We start from the raw sequence: 19395 nt of genomic DNA, 5'->3' as shown, positions 1-19395 counted from the left end.
AACGACACCCGCGGCGGCTTCGACAACTTGTTGTACCATCGCCTGTCAGTGCCCTCCCTTTACTCCACCGTTGTGGCGTACATACAAATTCCGCTTGAATGGGAATCGTCGTAGCCTACTTCCGGTCAGCTAATCCACCTGCACTGAACAGGTATGACTCATTGACTAGGTATGGACAGAAACGGGCTTACAGGAGTGAGGACATGTGACGTCAGACCTAACTGTCCCACTGTCAGTGTTGAAGTCATAATGCATACTGTTGAAAACAATGGAAAGGCCTATTGTATAGTCAATCACTGTTTTATGCTAAACACACAAAGAATAACATTGAATCAAAGCAATTATTTATTTATTAAATGAATCCCTATCAGCCATTTTAATTGAAACAAATCATTTTAACAACAAGACTTTGAGGTTGGACTGACATAACTCATTTTTTTTAATTTTGAAAAGTGATAGCAGTGAAAAAGAAAATTAAGATTATGTTGTCGACCTTTGGCCTGAATGCAGGCAAGGCACCAATGTCTCCTGGACTAAACCAATCCTCTTAATGTCCTTTGAGGAATTTCCTGCCACTCTTGATGAAGAATCTAGTACAGTTGATTAAAGCGCATAGAAGGCGGTATTAGATGTCGTCCCAGGCTTATAAAATTACTGGGATGTTGACAATGACCAGTGCTTGCACTTTGACTGCATGTTTCTACTATTCAATACTTCCTTGTCATATAGACATGTTGCAATTGCACGCATTTTTTTTTTTTTGTTAATTCAGTTACCTTTTTTGCTTAACTGGTGTACTAAGCACGCACAAGACACAACTGGACTGTCAGCAATTTAACGTTGACCTTTCAGTCATACAACAAATTTAGTAAAAGGAATTACTGTTGGTACAGACACAATTAATAGAAATGAAGAAATATGAAGGGTGATCTCTCCATTGCTTTAAGCAGAATGTGTCTGGTTCTGTTTTTGCTTTTGTTTTTTTGTGTACCACCTATACCCATTTTTAATCATTAAAAACAAAAACACACTATATAAACATTATCGATAAAAGTATGTACCTACTAATTAAGATGATCTCAAAACATGACTTGTAAGTGATTTCTAAAATAAACTACACATCAAACCATACCAAGCTTCATGTTGGTTTTAGTTAAGGAAGTAGTAATTGTAACACGTCTTATCCATGTATTCGTAACTTGCCTGCGCTGATGTTTATCCTTTTCGCAGCTATGACTTCACAGTGGAAGGGAAACTCATTCTATCTACAGAAAGTGAATTGGCGCTATGTAAGTAATCGATATAGTTTCAATAGTTTATTTATTGGGTTATTTCCAAACTTACTAACTGTTGGTGTTGTTTTCACAGATCCCACAAATAAATGTAGTATTTTCATTTCTAAGCAAAATGCAAGACGTTTTTCTTCAGTAATACCACCTGCTTTTTGTGTTTTATCTTCCTTCCTTCCTTCCTTCTTTTCTTTTCTTCTGTAAACGTTTTGACTTCTTGGAAGAGTGAGCACGGTAGCTAAGAATATCTTGCGACTTTTTTCAACAGCCTCCATTGAAAATTCGACAACTTTTAAATTTGTTGTGCCCGCTGGTGTCCTTAAAGTTGGGGCAGCCGTAGTTGGTTTCTACGTAGGTGAAGGTACGTTGGATGATACTGTGAATAACACTCACATATATATATATATACACACATATATACAAATAAAAATAAAGTCTCTTTCTTGTTACCTTACTGACGTAAATCCATTTAATGGAATATCAAATATTCAAAAAGAATTATGTCTATAATAACTATGTAATTCAAATTTAACAAAAACGATTCCTAGACCATTTTAAAAAAATCAATAAAGTACGAGAATAAAATTATTTATTTTAATAAAATCGCAAAATTACTTGCAGAAAACGTGAAGAAACCGGAATTTAATTTGCGTGTTCTTGGTTTCGGTGCACCCTGATATGATGTAAACAACCCAATCATTTATTTTCAGGTAATGAGACATTTGCCTACAAATACCTGTCATTTACTGACAGCTGTCATGTCTGGGATGAGAACAACCTCAAGTGGGTCCCAGCTTGCGAGGTGCACATTGTGTTACAAATCTGTTATTTTGAGGGGAAGTTTTTGTTAAAGAACCACCTTAAATGTTTGCGTTTTTGCAGATATGGGCGATATAAACCTAACCTGTAAATTTCAGCCTTCAAACTCGATCCATTAATTAATAGAAATAATATGTTTCTAACATTTCTATTTACTTTTGAAACTCACAGCTTTGTGTATTCCCTGTACAATCGTCTATAAAGTTTCCTCAAGAAAGTGGTTTCATCTGAATCGTTAAGCCGCTTAAATCATCCCTTCTGAAGCTGATTGGTCGTCTAATGGCGCTTGTAAAGAGAGGTTTTCTTTTGTCTCTCAGATGTCCTCAGCTTCTACGGCTACCGAGACAGTGTGCACCTGTGATAATCCACCAGGTGTCGCCTTTGCCAGCGCTTTCCTGGTGCCGCCCAATACTATCGACTTCAAGCTTGTTTTCTCCAAGTTTGACCCCAACAATGCCTCTGTATACGGCACACTGATTGGTCTTCTGCTTGTCTGGGTGCTGGGCGTTGTGTGGGCCCGACGGCAGGATAAGAAAGACAAAGAAAAGGTAAATGTCTTGTAAATGTAGGAATTTCACGGCCTTCGTGTATATATTGTTTGTGTGTGTGTTTATGTAACTGTATGTATCTGGGTGTTGTGATTTCTGAGTGTGCGTTTGTGTTTGTGCTTATATCTTTGTGTATGGGAGTGCATGTGTGTGACCATCTTTGTGCGTGGGTGTAATGGTTGTTGCGTGCCCTAATGTATATGTGTGTGAAAGAGAGATCTTATTCTACATTTCAGCCATTTTATATAGTGTTCTGTTTTTTTTTTCTGCCCGGTAGTGGCTGGTAGGTTACCTGAAGGACAATCTAGCGGGAGAGAACTACCTGTACCTGCTGACAGTCCACACAGGGTTAAAACGAGGCTCTGGCACTAAATCCAACGTCAGTTTCGTCCTCGGCGGCTCTCATGCGGACTCCGGCATCAGGGTCTTATCGGATGGCAAACGGGTTCGTAACAGGTTACAGAGGTCGATACCCTGTTGTATGTTTGACATAAGAGTGCAGACGACTTATACCTAAAACTGTAAACACTTGAGCCCGAAGATTATTTAGGGTTGGTCAACATGCATTTCGTAGAGATTTTCGCAGACCTGCCTCCATATTACTTCAGATTGTCTGTGGCAGTTAAAGACTTAGAACCCAGATGCTCGCGTGTGAGGTTTTTTTATGATTATTGAAGTAATCTTCCTATTGTTGCGGTCTATCCAGTGCTACAGTCACGCCTTATGAAATACGTGGTTAGTTACATGCGTAAGTGTTTAACCCTTTTGTGTAGACAAGCTCTTGATGTTAGGGTCTCATGAGGTATGAGCTTCCAAGCGCCAGTTAAAAGCGTCTTTCTATTGCCGCTATCACCGCTGTTGCCTCAGCACATTTTCGTGAGATAGAGACCCGCAAGAGACAGAGAACTGCTCTTGTTTACAAAACAATGTCTCTTCCCTTCAGTTGAGCGTAACTGGAAAACAACCTCAAGCTGATAGTTGAACGCCTTACTTTCTTCAAACAGCTAGCCTTTAGTTCATGTTTGCTGTTTCGTGCACGGCGCGTTGAGCTCGACTCCAATCAGGAAAATGCCTTCTATAGAATTATATATATCTTCCTCTTCGTCTTGTTCATCTTGTATTTCTTCTTCTTCCTCAGACACTAGAAACTGGGAGTGTGATGAGGTACATCATGACCACGGGGACGTGTCTGGGACATCTAGACTACTTACGCATCTGGCACGACAACAGCGGGGGGTACCAGGCTGGTTGGTTTCTGAACAGGCTGGATGTTGAAGACCTGAACACGGGTCAGAGGTCAGTAAACTATTAACAACAACACTTTCCATTTGACAGTCTACATTATAAAATCATGCAAAGCGGAACTGATCCCTCGCAGACGTTGCACAATGCATTGGAATGTTTGCTCAGCTTTCTTTCAGTTACTTGCTCATCGGCAAGGGATTGTTCCTTTATTATCTACAACCCATAAAAATAGCATACTATGCATTCTTCTAGGTACTTGTTCATCTGCGAGCGATGGCTGGCCGTGGACAAGGACAACGGTGTTGTAGACCGCCTCGTTCCACTGGCCCAGCAGGACGAGATCATGTCCTTCGACAGGCTGTTCTCGGAGTACACCAAGATCGGCATCACCGACACCCACCTGTGGCTCTCCTGCTTCATGCGTCCCGCGCCCAGCACCTTCACGCGTGTGCAGAGGGTCTCGTGTTGTCTAGTCCTGCTGCTTCTAACTATGATCACCAGCGCCATGTTCTACAAGACTGAAGACAGGGTGACCGGAACAAGCTTAAGTAAATAGCCTCTTCCCGTCCTTGTCAACCAAAAATACATTCAAGCAAAGCGCAAAAATAACAGCAAAGAACCAACTCAAACGTTCCTTTACTTAACATGCATTGGTAACTTTACAACTATTTAGTTAAGCCTAACCTTGTTTGTTTGTTCATTCATCATTTGACAATCGGGCAATAGTAAGCAGGTCTTACACAGGACGGCCAGTCCACTCTCCTTTGTGAGACACTTTTCCCTCTGGTCATCACATCGTGGATTGCCCCAGACCGGTTTATGCAGCTTGACTATTACATGCAAAAATTACCGGTGTCCTCTTCTTTAAAAGGTTGACACATGTGATAAACACTTTGTATTTCCGATGTAACAGTCTCAGCTGTCCGCAAAAAATAACATGAATCCTCCCTAGCGTGCCTCGCAGAGATTTGATCTCTTTCGAGTAGTTTTCATACCAGACAGATGTGATTTTAAAACTCCAACTTATTTTATATAAACAGGGTAGTATTTTTTTTTTATTTTACACAGATTCCGTGGGCATGGAAGTAAAAGTTGGTTTCCTACGCTTTTCCTTGACAACCTTGTGGACGTCGGCTGTATCTGTTGTCATCACTTCTGTACCCGTGACTATTTTTGTTCTCATCTTCCGCAATTATCGGCCCATGTCAGGGCCGAGAGCCAAGAAACAGCAAAAGGGAAAAGTTACCGAGCTAACCGATGTGTAGGTTCCACTACTTAAGTGCGACTACCCAAGTTTCAATTTTTTTTTTTTTTTTACTTTGTACGATTATGCTTTTTTACTTATTCTTATTTACATAAATGTCTGACTTGGCTTTGCTTATAAAACTAGGAATTTGAATCTCCCAAAAAATTTTCTATTTTTCCTTGAAAAAGGCTATTTCTTCATATGAACACTCACCAGTTGTTACCTTAAAATCAGTTTTTGGTTGCTTCAGTTTTTTGACATTTAATTTAACCAATCAGGGACACGTTCTAGTAGACTGCATTGACCGTGAGAACGATTGAACCTCTTGATCAAATCACTGTACAAAGCTGTGAAATATAAAATACTGTTAGAACACATGCCCCTAATAAGTATTCTGTTTGTAACTAATCTTCTAGGTGTGAAACCCCTGAACATAAAGAGAACACAAGCAAGTCGGAAGAGAGCCTGGAGGACTCTATGGGAATCAATCTTCAGACTAACCTACTGCCCCACTTCTGGTGCTACATCGGCTGGCTGCTCCTGATGGCGACTGCAGCGACCTGCGCCTTCTTCCTGGTGCTGTACAGCATGCAGTGGGGCATCAGTACTTCCGAGGAATGGCTTGCCTCCTTCGTGATCTCCTTCTTCGGGAGCATATTTGTCATGGACCCTATTAAGGTAGATACACTAATGGAATAATGCTGTTTGCGCAAACGTAGGATAAAAAGGACTTTGTAAACCAAACTTTCTTACCAACTCTGACTCTTTAACTAAATAACTGAATTCTGTGTCAGTTTAATTGTGCATGTTTGTACAGGTGATATTGCTGGCGTGTCTGCTAGCGTACTGCGTCCAAAACCCATACACAGAGCAGTCCCACAGTGAGGACGTGACTTTGGAGCAAGTGCAGATGAAAGTCGGCATGTTCAGTGCAAGTGCAATAGGTCAGTGATGACATCTTGGCTTCTGGTCATGCCAGCTAGAATATGAGTCTCTTCTTCTTTCCTCTGCTCGTTCTACTCATCGCCGTATGCTGTGACTTTCCTATCCACTTTGCATCTGCCATTACTTACAAACTTACTTTTGCCATCTTCACAGATTGTAATGTGTGTGCGCTACTCACTCTCTTAAAAACTAAGTAGGACAAACGTAGTCCCCTGCACATTCTTCCACAAAAAAAACATATTTTCTAAAGACTATCCTAAAAGTTTGTTGCTGCTAAGCCTGAGATAAATAACGAAACAACACACATCTACTACTACCCAAGGATCTAGGGAGTACAGCTGTCTGCCAAGCGAATGTGAACACATTGGCTGTGGCATATACATAAAATACATTAAAAGTCTTGTAATTAAGTACACAACATCTTACATAAACAATTGGGTTTGGCGCTCGGCTTGACCGTCCATACATCCGTTATATGAACTTAACTTTCCGATTGTGGTTAGGACTTGACCTAAGCGTTCTCCTGAGTGCCCACAAGCACGTATTTCCTCTGATTGACTCGACCTGAAAGTTGCCATTGGACACCGTTTAAGAGTGGTGGGGGTATACCAAAGTACGCGCAGGGTCGATGTCACCACTGAGCTCCCTAGGAATCGTAATTGTCGCATTCTTTATTTCATTGGATTATTGTTACCCCACTCAAGAGGTTTAGTGGCCTCACTCTAAGTGCATACAGACCATCCGACCACACTACTTACCTTCCAAATACTTCACTGGGTGTCACAGACGCTCACATGCCTGCACAGCACTCATGCAGTCGCCAGGACATTAGTGATAAGACGAATTGTTACAGTCCTAGATGCGTACAACTACACGAACATTATCTCAATGCATATACATTCGCTTCTTGGGGACGGGTGACCGCACTCTCTTTTTTCTGTACTGCCAATTCTTCAGGCATGGTTTGCATCTCCTCTTAGGATTAGTTGCTCCTAGGGTTGGTTACTCCTAGGGTCAAAACTACGACTTGTTTGAAGAAGCAGCCTACACTACCCCACACTTTGTGTCTTGGCAATCGCCTGGGAATTAAAGCGCTAGCCGGCTACGGTTAATTATACTGTCTCTCTATCCCCTTCTAGAATCTTCTCAACTACTTTATAACTCATTTAACACGTGCGGCTCGTCCTACCCACGCCGTACTGACCCATTTACTCTACTTTCATTCCATGTCATCCATTTGTGACACAGAGTACTACAGCCCATTGGGTTTTATTGACACGCTACTTACATTGTATACTTTTCGCTTCGGTGTCAAAACATACATCCCTGACACACTCCAACCGTGTGATGTAGTCTTGCCACTCTGCTGATCTGGTTTTGCCAACAGATCCCGCAGCTCTGCCTCCTGACCCGGTGCCACGCAAGGTTCTGGCAAAGTCCCGCAAGCGACAGCTGCACGAGCAAGAGTCACAGCGGGTCTTCTTCGACCTCCTGCTCTACAGCTTCTTCGTCTTCTCCGTCTATTCCCTGTCATACGGCAACCGGGATGAGAACACTTTCTCCCAGAACGACCACCTGGACAACCTGCTGTATCAGACATCGGGTGGCGCCCCTTTTCCCTTCGAAAACGTGAGTTGATCTTCGTCAGGAGACATGACTTCTCAAGGAGCACGGATCAGACTTTTCACTGAGAGCGGAAAGTGATGAAAAGTAGCGTGTGTGTTGGGGATCTGTTACATACAAAAGGTTATATAATTTGGAACATCGTGCGCGTGATGATAAGCGAGTGATAATGTGTTTGGTTGGGAGAACGCGTGTTTATTTGAAAGAAAAATAACTGAGATAACCAAACGCACAATAACACATTTCAAAGTTTTACAAACGACTGTAGTTCTGTGTCATGTGACGAAGAAAAGCACACCAAAGTCAAAAGTGTTGATCATCATGTTCAAAACCCCTCTAAAACGTTTGCTTTTCATTTTCTTCTTAAACCAGACAAAATAGTTGTATTACAGCAGAGAAACATGGTATCACAAATACTTCAACTGTATAAGGAAACTATGTCCAGATGGGTCATAAAAAAGAATAACAGACATTTGAGTTTGACATGCATCGCCGAAAATGAAAAAAAGGATTTCGTAAAAGTGGATATAGAATGACATATTATCAAAATGTCGTCTGGGCGAAAATTTTATTTTAAAATTATTGCAATTATTCCACTTACACACTTTGTGCAATAGTTCAGCGTTCAAGAAAGATAAACTATGTTTGTTTATTTTGATAACATTGTCCTATCTTACCTTCTTCAACGTGTCATGCCGAATTGATTTCAAAGTGGCCACTCCGAAAAATCACCCAGGATTGCGTAGGCCACAGTACTTTTCGCTGAGAATCCATATACTGTATTAACATCTGTAATTTCTGTTTAGATCACCAAACGAGAAGAGGTGATGAGGTGGATGAACGAGACGATGCTGCCCGTGTTATTTCCTAGGAGAGACAGCCTGGGTAACAGCCTGCAATTACGTGAACGAGTCTTCACCTCTGACCCCACCAGCTTCAGGGTTGGTCCTGTTCGGGTCCGTCAGCTCAGGATGCCTTTCAGTGAGTGAACCGTTTAACTGACATAATATTTTTGCTTCATGTATTTGAACTGTAACCTTATTGTTATCAAATCCATCTTCCGGCCCCATATTGTTAAGTCGTATGCTTCTCGTCTCTGTATTAGCTCTTGATATTATTCTAAAGGGAAATCAAGTCAATTAATACACGCCAACCTTCTGTATCCTTTTGCGATCCCGCGTTCAGTTCTTTTTCTTTTTTGAAAGAAATGATATTGATTGAGAAATTCTATTTTACTGTGTCCAAAAGTGGAAAGAACCAATGCAGTCGGAGGTTATTCGTCCCTGCTCGGAAAGCGCCGGTATTGCCCCCCTTACAGCATGGGGCAGGAGGAGACGGGGATGTACTGTGTACGGTGGAAACCACTGGCTTCTTGCTCCTACGAAGAAAGAAATACCAAGCTGAGCCGGGTCGCCTGGATGTACCAGAGCTTTGAAGGCATCTCCTCCCTGCCTGTATGGGGAACTTACTCCGTCTACAGCAGTGGCGGCTACGTTATGGACTTTTCCGTCAACTGGTAGGACATGTTCCTTTTCAGGTCCATAATATGGTCCATAATTAGTAAATTTTCTAAGTAGTAAATTCTGGTTAATTATTTGCTGACGCAATAAATATATTTATTTATGTCAGGAATTAGTAGACTGCGTCAAGGCATAGATACTTATGCACAGACAGTGACACGTGTTCATAAAACAAAATTTCCAGTGGGTTTCCCGTAATTAGTATTGAAAAAAGGTCCTGGTCTAATACTGACTTAATATATACTTTGTTTAGTTTCGTTGTTTCCTTTTTCTGCGTGTTAAATATTTACAACGTTATAATTAGAATAGAACATGCTGTATACCCCCATAAGATAATGATAAATGTCTCCAACAAGTAAACAAATAACTTTTAACACACAAATTCCCACTATGATTCACACTCCTAAAGCCTAAGTTCTAAGCCTTGTGGACCAAAGTCACAGTCATAATGACTTTTTCTTTTCCAAGCGTATAAAAATACACGTTTTTTTCCTCGGTACTCAGTCCGTAGGTTATTGCGCGGAGGAATTCGTTAACAAACAGGGTTACTTCCCCTTACATTGCGTATACGCCAGACGAGTATCCTTCCGCCCTGAATCTTACTCGCCGAAAGTAGTCCGCTGGGGAAACACCTTGTAACCTGATACTTGAACATTCCACACGAATATTCTAATAAGTCTTCGAATAAAAACGCCTGTAGTCTCCTGGCAGCTAGCGGGGCCGGTGGATTGACTGTGTGGGGAGAAAAGTCTTGTTACGAGATGATTCCTGGATCTACCGTTGATCTGCTCGGACGATTTCTGCGTCTCTTGCCAGCGTCAAGCGTGTCTCGATTGCATTAATTCTTATTCTTCCCACAACAATAATCCCTAACAAATTCATCTGTATTAGTTTTTATACTATTTCTTCTCGTTCGCTCTACACTCAACTGCCTAGATTTCACGCACCAGCCAACTACGTTTTCTCGATTCACCGATTTCTCCACACATTAAATCGTTGACTAACCCAAAAATAAAATATAGGAGTAGAACAAAGCAAGTAGTAAATAGTTTTTCGAATGTTACCTTTTGCTGGGCAAGGAATTAAGTCTTAAACGCTGACTTCTGAACTTCTTCTCTAAACATACATATCAGCTTCCTTCTGTTGTCATGTCAGCCTATGTCGTCTGCTTTCGTTTCTAGAGTGAACTCCCCTTGACCACCTTAACGACCTGCTCACATACGCACCTCAACTGCATTCCTGACAATTTATCTACTAATCCCTTTCACCTTCTTCCTTTGCTTGCAAGATTTAATTTTCTAAATCAAGTTTGTCCGAGTAACTTCTGTCTGAAATAAAAATGTTTTTAATGATAAAGTCATTGATGTAATTATGTCACGCTCTTACAGTTTCTTAAACTGATGCCCCATCCACAATTTAACAACTTGATTTGTTATTTTCCAACGTTGAAAGTATTTTGACATGCCCACTTACCTTTTGCGAGGGGGTCGTTTTACTCATTCAGTTATTTATTATATTCAATTATCAATTATTATGCGATAGAGCATGCTACTCAGGTGTGTGAGTATACGCTTTACAAATTTTGAATTTGTTATTATTATTTATAGAATAGTTTATTTATAAAATTGTTTGTTTATTTATTTCTTGACCATAGGGACGTGATATCTCTAACGTTGCAAGAACTAGAAGACAGGAACTGGCTGGATGAACAGACACGTGTCGTCTTCCTGGAGTTTTCCCTCTACAACCCCGATAGCAACTTTTTCTCGTACCTGCGACTTTCAGCCGAGTTCCCCGAGACTGGGGAAACCTTTCTGGGGAGAAAAGTACAGACTTTCCGCATCTACGAACACCTGCAGGCTATAGGTTTCTACATGTACATCTGTGAAATAATTGCTGCTATCGGTGTCATCATCTTTACCATCAAGATTGCACTCAGAATTAAACAGCAAAAGCTCGGTTTCTTCAATGAGTTCTGGCAGGTGAGTTCTTCTGTAAATTAATGCAGTTCATCAGTCAGTTTAATTCATTTGAAGTTTATCTGAATTAGTACGTAGTTAAAGAATTGTTGATATAATTTGTGTCATATGATGCATATTTTTTTTTAATTCTAGAAAGATTTTGCTTAAATAAAAGCCTCGAAAAGAACGCCACCTCACTCTGTACTGCTCTAGAATAATTTAATACTCTTACAGGTTATGTCTTGACTTTTACATAGAGATCGTTAATGGCTAGATGTTTGTTTTAGCCCGACAGTATTGGACAAAAGCTTGCCCAAGTTTGTAAAGATTTTAGACAACTATTTTTTAAAAACTTTGCCAAACGTTATCAAGCTTTCTCCAAACTTTTTTCTGGTTGAAAATGGCCTTGAGCAACACCTTCACTTTTACACAGGTGCTGGACCTCAGCATCGTACTGATATGCTATGTTGTTATGGCTTTCTACGCCATCAAGACGATGAAAGTTAATGAGTCCATGGCTGCCTGGCGAGATAACTCTAAGGTAATACGCCACGTGATAATAAGCGTTTGTATTATTTTGCTCAGATAATGTACTCAAAATACTTTTCTCATGATATAAATGACATTGAAGTACAACATTGCTTAAGAATCGGACAGTTATCACTAAAGCTCAACACTACTTGATACCTTGACAACGAGACATAATTATGTTTACAATCGCCAGCTGGACTGTTACGCTTATTCATATATGCACTCGTTAAACTCTTTCTTTCTCTTTCTCTCTCTCTCTCTCTTTCTATATCTATATATAAACATGAAAATATGTGTATGTGAACAATACGCGTTTCGACTTCTGGTGGTGAGCAATTGATACGCTCTCAGTAGAAACCGTAATTAAAATATTTGTTTTTAGTACATCGTTTAATCAATTGCCATGATATATTCTACACTTTATAACAAAATAGGCTGTTTGTTAGATAATTTTGTCCAGCTGTAAGCTCAATATTATTAAAGTATAAAAAGCTATGATGTTCGGTGGACTAGGTTTACGATCGGTTTCTCCGGACATTATTGTCGAGAAGCGGTTTCATTTTCATGAGCGCACGTGCATAAATAGAAAGAGGGTAAAAAGATTCACTTAAATTAGAGGCTTCTGGCAGTCCATGTGCTTTTTAACATACAAGCAATCACGAGATAAGCAGCTAAGAAAGATGAAAGGGACTTGCTAACTCGTCTCGTTCACCTTGTTTCCGCTCAGCAATACGTGGACTTCTACCAGACGGCCTTCTGGGACGACATGTATGGCTACTCTCTGGCCTCCGTCGTCTTCACCACCACCATCCGCCTGCTGCGCATCCTGGGCTACAACCGACGACTGACGATGATCGCCGCTGTGCTGGCCAACTCCAGCCGGGACCTGTTCGGCTTCTCGCTCGTCTTCGCCGTCGTCTTCATGGCCTACCTCTCAGCCGGCTACCTCGTCTTCGCCAGCACCTTGTCCGAGTTCCGCTCTCCGTGGGAGTCAGGTCTTCGCGTTGTACCAGATGCTGCTGGGCAGGAACGTGCTGACCGCCTTCTCCGAGGACTTAGAGATGTTTGCCTGGATCTTCTTCATTTCCTATGTCATCCTGGTCTTTATGATCCTCATGACAATGTTCCAGGTGAGTTTGCCATGTTCCGCCTACCCTTTTGTTTGTTGAATGTTTGCATGGGTTTACTGAAGGTGCGATCCTGTGTTGTAGAGGTAACGATCTCATTGTCTTTGTGGTGAGTTTCTATGGTTTTGGTTCAGATTTTGTCTCAGACCACAAGTACTTCTCTTTGGATTCGACACCTGTTCAGATGTCTGGTTGTCAGAGTTTTTTCTTCGTTTGATACCAGAAATAGTAATTAAAGAAGCCATCCAGGATATAAGAAGAACCTAAAATCAGTTTGAATGGAAACATAAAGCAAATTTATTCATTTTATCAGATAAAATCAAGAAAACTTCCCTACAATCTTTAGAACATTTGCAATAGATGTCTCGATAAGAAGTTTAAAATGAACACAATTTATTAATAATCTTTCGTGTATGGAGAGGCCAGCTGTCCTACTACCAGCTACTCCTGAGTGAAAATGAACACCATTTATTAGTGAATGTTTTGTGAACAAGGAGGCCAGCTGTCGTGTCTTACTTTGCAGGCGATCGTGTGTGGGTCCAGCACCATTGTCCGCTCAGAGGTCAGCAGCGTGCCGCCCCCCTATGGGCTGACCAACCTGTTCGTCAAGTTCTACCACACGTCATCGCCGACCTGCTCCCTGCCTGGCTTACACGTGGCAAAAGTGCAACAGGTACCTTTCTAGCTGACTCTTTTTTCTCTCCCCGCTCCCTTCAGACTTGTGAGCTTCCACGTAGTATGCATGCGCGTTCGTTGGTGCTCATGTTATGATTACGTTTATCTTTTTCTACTTGGAAAAAAGAGACACATAAACAAGATACGGAGATTTTACAAACATTACAAACCTGCTGAGGGTGTGTATAACGAGACTAGTAAGGAGTAAAAGTTTAAATTTAACTTCTTTAACTCTGACCCTTTTACAAATCTCGACAAGATGAGCACATTCAGCATGATCCGTGTCTGCAGGTCCCGCTGAAGCGCATGCTCATGCGCAGTCAGCAGGAAGTACACATCCACCTGGCGACAAGAAAGTGCGTTAAAGTATCCTGCTTGATTAGGTTCACCTGTGCACTTATTGTGCAAAATTTAAAAATATACCACTATTACATACATTTAATTTATTCATAAATATCTAACTTTTGGGATAATTTAGAACAGACCTGGGCAAGGCGGCCCGCGTGATGTAGATGTCTCTGAAACCCGCCCGCCAGTATATATATATTATATATACAGTATTGGGTAAAACTGAGTTAACTATATTAGTCCGGCCCTCTAAAACCATCCCAATTTTTCATGCGGCCCCTTGGGAAAATTAATTGCCCACCCCTGATTTAGAATATCAACTCTCTCTTATCACACAATTACCACGCGTGCGTACGCACACACAGAGAAAGGGAGGGGGAATTTCTTAACACATTACCTTTGCTTTCTATTTGTCCAGATGAGAAACCATCCGAGTTCGAAAAAGGACCACTCTTTCCGTCGACAGACATACGAGTCTTACTAGCAGAGGAGGAAGACTACAAGAGGATGCATGAGGGGCTGGTGAGGTTTGTCACGCAAACAACAAAGAGTTGCTCTTAAGATCAGCTTTCTAAAGTTTCCTTGCCAGCTTTCAGACTGAATTTTTTGGTGAAACCATTCATATCATACCTACATATTTCGCATCTTTGGGGAGACCATCGACAATACCTTGAAGACTGATTTTCGTCAGCATTTGAATCTGCTCGTGCGCTTTTCTGCTGTGTGATAAACTACATCCTCCTGCTGTGTCTTCGGTTAAACCCTAGTCTGATGAATTCCTTTTAGTTTTGAAAAGCTGCTTTTGACCGTCTGAATGTAAAGCACCTAAGATACTTTTCTTCCTTCTTACTGAATGTCAAGAGGATTTATGCTCATTACATTGGAAAATTATTCTGCATTTTTCTGTAGTTGCTGTATTCGCTTTTATAATCTCTGTGCAATTTTTCATATTTCTCGCTTCTAAAATCATGTTTTAAAATAGGAAATGAGAAGCCTTAGGTTCAAACAATAGAATGTTTTTATTATGTCGTTTTTTTTTTAACCCTTTTTTGGAAAATATTTTATTGGTAGATTGAAAACTTAACTTTGACTGGAGATAACTTTTCACCTATCTCCACACTTGCCTTCTTTAGCTACCAAAAAACTGACGTGTGCCCGGTAAAAACGGCTTGAGATAAATTAATTGCTAGATTTTTAAAAACGTATCTGTGATATTAACCGGTTATTTTGATCCATACAAGTAAATTTAGAAAATATTTTCAGTCTATTTTCATCTAATAAACAGTTGATCTGTTATGTTCTTTGTTAATGTATATTTTTTTGAGCGCGCGCGTGTATACATAAGTAGGAGCATGTGTGTATGTGTTTAGGCGCGTGTATGTAGGTGTTTTGTGCATACGCGTGTGTTCGAGAAAGTGTGTTGTGTGTGCGCGAACACTCGCTTGAAAAATAAGAAAGAAGCGAATAAATTAAAGATGAATTAAAAGCAAGGAGCAAGAAATGTCATCGTCATCATTGTCACAGTCGTCGTAATATGCTAACCGTCTTCATCCGCTCATCATCGTCGTCTTAATCATTATGTCATCATCTTAGTATTTCACGCCAATTCTATTTATTATGTCTCATCTCCCTCTATTCACTCAAACTAAACCAGCCTTAAAATCCTCGTGAAAGTTCGTGTCGGAGCGTAGGTCAGAAGTTTATTTTTGTGCGACAACACTGTCCAGGAAACCTCTGAGTGTGATTCTCTTTGTTGCTCGTTAATGACTGCGATCTGGTGATTCTTTTGGGGAGCAAAGCACAGACACTTACGAAAGACAAAGACTGATACTCTGTAGAGGTGTCTGAACAGGATGTTAAATAATAGGATGAGGTCGAGAAACAGCGCGCACTTGAATGACGATGGATAGAGATTAAGTTTGCCTCTTTTTTGTGTTAGGGTTCCCATTCCAAAGCAGGACAAGGAAGAGTAATGACAAAGACAGTAAACTACGGTTTAATATTTGACTGGCTGACATGTACCGAGATCGCCCCGGATGTAATACATAACGAGAATAACGCATGCAATCGCGTGTCACTCCCGTTCCTCCATTTTTTTTTCTTTCTCGAATCTTAAACATATTTAAAGGTTTTTTTATAGTGCGTTTTATCAGCTGACTGTTTTGAATGCCACTTCCCAAAAGCTGAAGTAATCGTCAACTTAAAATATCCTTAATTTTCGATGATCTGACATTAATCAGAAAGAATTCGAAAGCATGTAGAAGATGGTGGATTGACATCAACTCCTTCACATCAGCAGCTCTACCTTGGACTAAAGTCGCCATGACAATGAAAGAAGTGGATCATATATTTTTGAAATAAAATGTTACTCTTTTATAACCTATTAAAATGCACATTGATTAACATTACTAACATTGATCGGAAGAAATTATTCCAAGGGAGGTAATGTTCAGGCCGGCACCCCCTCATGTGAGGCAAAGATCTCGAACACAACCAGAACCCGCCAGGTGCTAAATATAATTTATTGCAGCATCGCTAAAGAAACAAGGTTGCTGTAAGCTTTCGTTAACCCAGATCACCGAAGCGTGGTTCTTGCTACTTGTTTAATGTCCTCCTCATACCTTAGCAACTGTTTTTAAACGGTTGGGAGCGTAAGCAACAGGCGTAACCGTTTCCTTATTGCGGTGTGGATTTCGGCTTTTATTAACTTAAAATATGCGTGACGCAAATCGTATGTGACAGTTAATTTATATGTTCTTTATATATTCTTCTTGTTCGGTATAAAGAGGATACAAACGGTTTCACAGAATCAGGTCTTTGCTTTGACTTTGCTTATCTACACATCTAAAGGAAGATCATGAAGATACAGGCTCTTGTGTTAGTGCTGGCTCTGGTAAGTACTGAAGATAAAAATCATACACTCTACACCTATGTATGTACAATGCTTGCAAAGTCATCATTTATAACAGAACATTGCGTGTTTGTGTGAGAGAGAGATAGTGCGAAAGAGTGAGCCATCAATGACATACCAAGCTATGGCTCATAGTCGAGATTTTACAGTACTTATATGCAGGTATACACATAATACTCTTAAATCACTGTTCTTCACTATCAATGAGCATGTCGAAATCCAGAAAATACCATCGCAAGTGATTTGTGAAAATGTTTTAGCTTTTTTAAAAACTGCTTGCTCATGTTCCTAAATAATCGTGTTGGCGAAAAGGATATGGCCCAAAAAAGATGATGATGAGGAGGAGGAGGAGGAGGAGGAGGATTGATGATGATTGATTGATGATGATGATTGATATTGGTTGATTGATTGATGATTGGTGATTGATTGATGATAATGATGATGATGATGCCTTCACTTTAACCAGCTTATTTGTGCAGGTGTTGTGCTGTGAATCAAGCATCGTGCCCACAGACAACCCTTGCCTTAAGAAGGTATGTTTCTGGTAATTCGCAACCCGTTGCAACATTGTGGAAAACAATACGTAGTTTGTGTATCTCTTTAGCCACCCACCCCATCTCTCTTTCTTCCAGGCCCTCCACCCGCATTTCATCTTTCCCTCTTCCTCTTTCTCTCCATTTGTTTTATTTTTCTGTACATTTTTTTGCTACTTATTTGAAAGACAGAATACATAAAGTTTAGTCGCGTGCGATTGGGCTGATAAAAATTAATATGAAAAAGGAACATCATTCAAATAATTTACATATGCACACGCGTGCTCTTCACAGATGCTGTCTCGGGGCTACAAGCAGACATTAACAAGCACAGATTTATACAACAAATATACCTTGATCTCTTCACACACACACCAAAAAAAAAAAAAAAAAAGAAGGAAAGCATTTTAATTGGTGAAAATCTGTAAAATTATTTTTTGTAAGGCGTCTGTAGATTGAAGGCGACATTTGTATGTTTTTTTTTAAACTTGTTAACTCCCTGCTAATAATCTTTTTCTTCTTTCAGACTTGTCGCCATGGGAAAACATGCATTTTGGTTTCCGTTGAGTGCTTATACCCACCATGCCCCCAGATTGCTAAATGTGTTAAACCTCATCGTAAGTTTTAGTAATACCCAGTCTCCTTTTGTAAGTAAAACCTACAACAGTCAAACCTGGTCATGCTGTTCGCTGTTTCATCTGTTTCTTTGATGGTTCGCTCGTTTGTTCGTTCGAATTATTGTTGTTGTTGCGAATTTTTTAACTTTTAAAAATAAAACTGACATTGTCAGACTATTATCAAACGTTTAATTTGATTAATTAATTCAATTTTTTAAAGCTTTTAAGTTGACCTTGATGTCAAAATTAAGGAACTGTCCTCAAGTCAGAACTTAAAAAAATAAAGACTAAAGACAATAACTATAATCGAAAATTTGACATAAAGACGTGCTTTAGCACATGAATTTTGTTTTTGGCTATTCCAAACTCTTCTTGCCATTATCCATTTAAATTATATTCGGTTCGAACAATTTTTCATTCTCAATGATGAAAAAACATTGAACATTGTAACTCATTTTAAATAAGTCATCGTCACTGCTTGTTTGATCATGTGTGAAAACATTAAAGAGAGCAGAAACTCTTCATCAGTCTCTTCATAGTTAGCATAGTTATTAAATTCATAAGGTGTCAAATAAACATCTTCTTCAATCTTTGATAAAAGATTAAATAACAACATTTTAAGAGCACGCATAAATTTGAAACTTATGAAATAGCATATTTTGTATTATATCGTGATAACAACTTTAAAGTTAATTTACTTCTGAAAATTTGATCATTTTTGCTATATTCATAGTTCTTATTTCAGTTTTTAGAAATGTGACTGTCAATTGCTAACTGGTTGCATTTTATCTCGTTGCAGAAAAGGGATAATTTTTTTAAGAGCTGAAGCAGGTTCATCACGTGACCTTCGTTCCGGGACGACTGACTGTGAAATCGCTATTCAAAATGAGCTGCAATAAAATTCACTCAAAGTTTTAAAAAATTCAATGCATTTATTGTAATTAGCTAATAAACACTTAGAGGATCCAATAAATGTTATGGCGAATACGAGTCGTTGGTCGAATATGTTGGTTGTCATGGAGCTTTGTTATTAGAATGTAACTTCGTCAGACCTCACTTTTCTCACGGATAGCATGCTTAACTGAGTGTTGTCATACATTACTAAGCCTCTTGTTGCCAGCATGTTTAATGTATCAAATGCTCAAAGCGGGTTATATGACAAATGTAAGGGAGACAACCATAGCCTCCCATACTTATCGCAATGCTAACACAAAAGTTAAAGCAACAAAAAACATGTGTCAGCAAAATACAAAACAATTTGCAGAATCCTCAAACAAAATTTACTCGCTTTTTAACAGAATATTTAATAAATTCTCAACTCGGGTTGTAGCCAGGAAACATAAAAAGTTTTTTATTGCGATGGCGATCCCTACTGTACTCACTGTGAAAATCGTAAATTATGATCTGGAAGCATATAATTATGATAACTGTTTAATATTTCATTGTGGTATGAACTT

At 39.8% G+C, this 19395-nt stretch overlaps 1 protein-coding gene and 1 long non-coding RNA gene across 2 annotated transcripts; both read left to right on the top strand.

The window, feature by feature from the left end:
* Window positions 1-20: 20 nt before the first annotated feature.
* Window positions 21-14866, top strand: LOC112567198 (polycystic kidney disease protein 1-like 2). The gene is made up of 20 exons (XM_025243799.1): window positions 21-151; window positions 1231-1289; window positions 1558-1650; window positions 2000-2091; window positions 2426-2656; window positions 2934-3101; window positions 3795-3952; window positions 4154-4449; window positions 4970-5162; window positions 5564-5825; window positions 5965-6091; window positions 7480-7721; window positions 8522-8696; window positions 8964-9231; window positions 10890-11217; window positions 11630-11737; window positions 12455-12857; window positions 13378-13527; window positions 13821-13885; window positions 14296-14866. The coding sequence occupies exons 1-20, from the start codon at window positions 99-101 to the stop codon at window positions 14359-14361; spliced, it is 3537 nt and encodes a 1178-aa protein (XP_025099584.1). The 5' UTR covers window positions 21-98; the 3' UTR covers window positions 14362-14866.
* A 1763-nt stretch (window positions 14867-16629) lies between these two features.
* On the top strand, window positions 16630-18923 carry LOC112566543. The gene is made up of 4 exons (XR_003099627.1): window positions 16630-16770; window positions 17268-17321; window positions 17848-17938; window positions 18738-18923. It is a non-coding gene; the product is annotated as an uncharacterized LOC112566543 (long non-coding RNA).
* The last annotated feature ends 472 nt before the right edge of the window (window positions 18924-19395 follow it).

This window comes from Pomacea canaliculata, linkage group LG6 (genome assembly GCF_003073045.1).
Source record: "Pomacea canaliculata isolate SZHN2017 linkage group LG6, ASM307304v1, whole genome shotgun sequence".
NCBI lineage: Eukaryota > Metazoa > Mollusca > Gastropoda > Architaenioglossa > Ampullariidae > Pomacea > Pomacea canaliculata.
This window is presented reverse-complemented; position numbering and strand designations above follow the sequence as displayed.

Coding starts and splice junctions, on each gene's coding strand:
- LOC112567198 (XM_025243799.1), top strand. CDS start 99: ATGGGAATCGTCGTAGCCTACTTCCGGTCAGCTAATCCACCTGCACTG. Junction 2,092..2,425: donor AGTGGGTCCCAGCTTGCGAG/GTGCACATTGTG, acceptor TTTGTCTCTCAG/ATGTCCTCAGCTTCTACGGC. Junction 6,092..7,479: donor GTTCAGTGCAAGTGCAATAG/GTCAGTGATGAC, acceptor TTTTGCCAACAG/ATCCCGCAGCTCTGCCTCCT.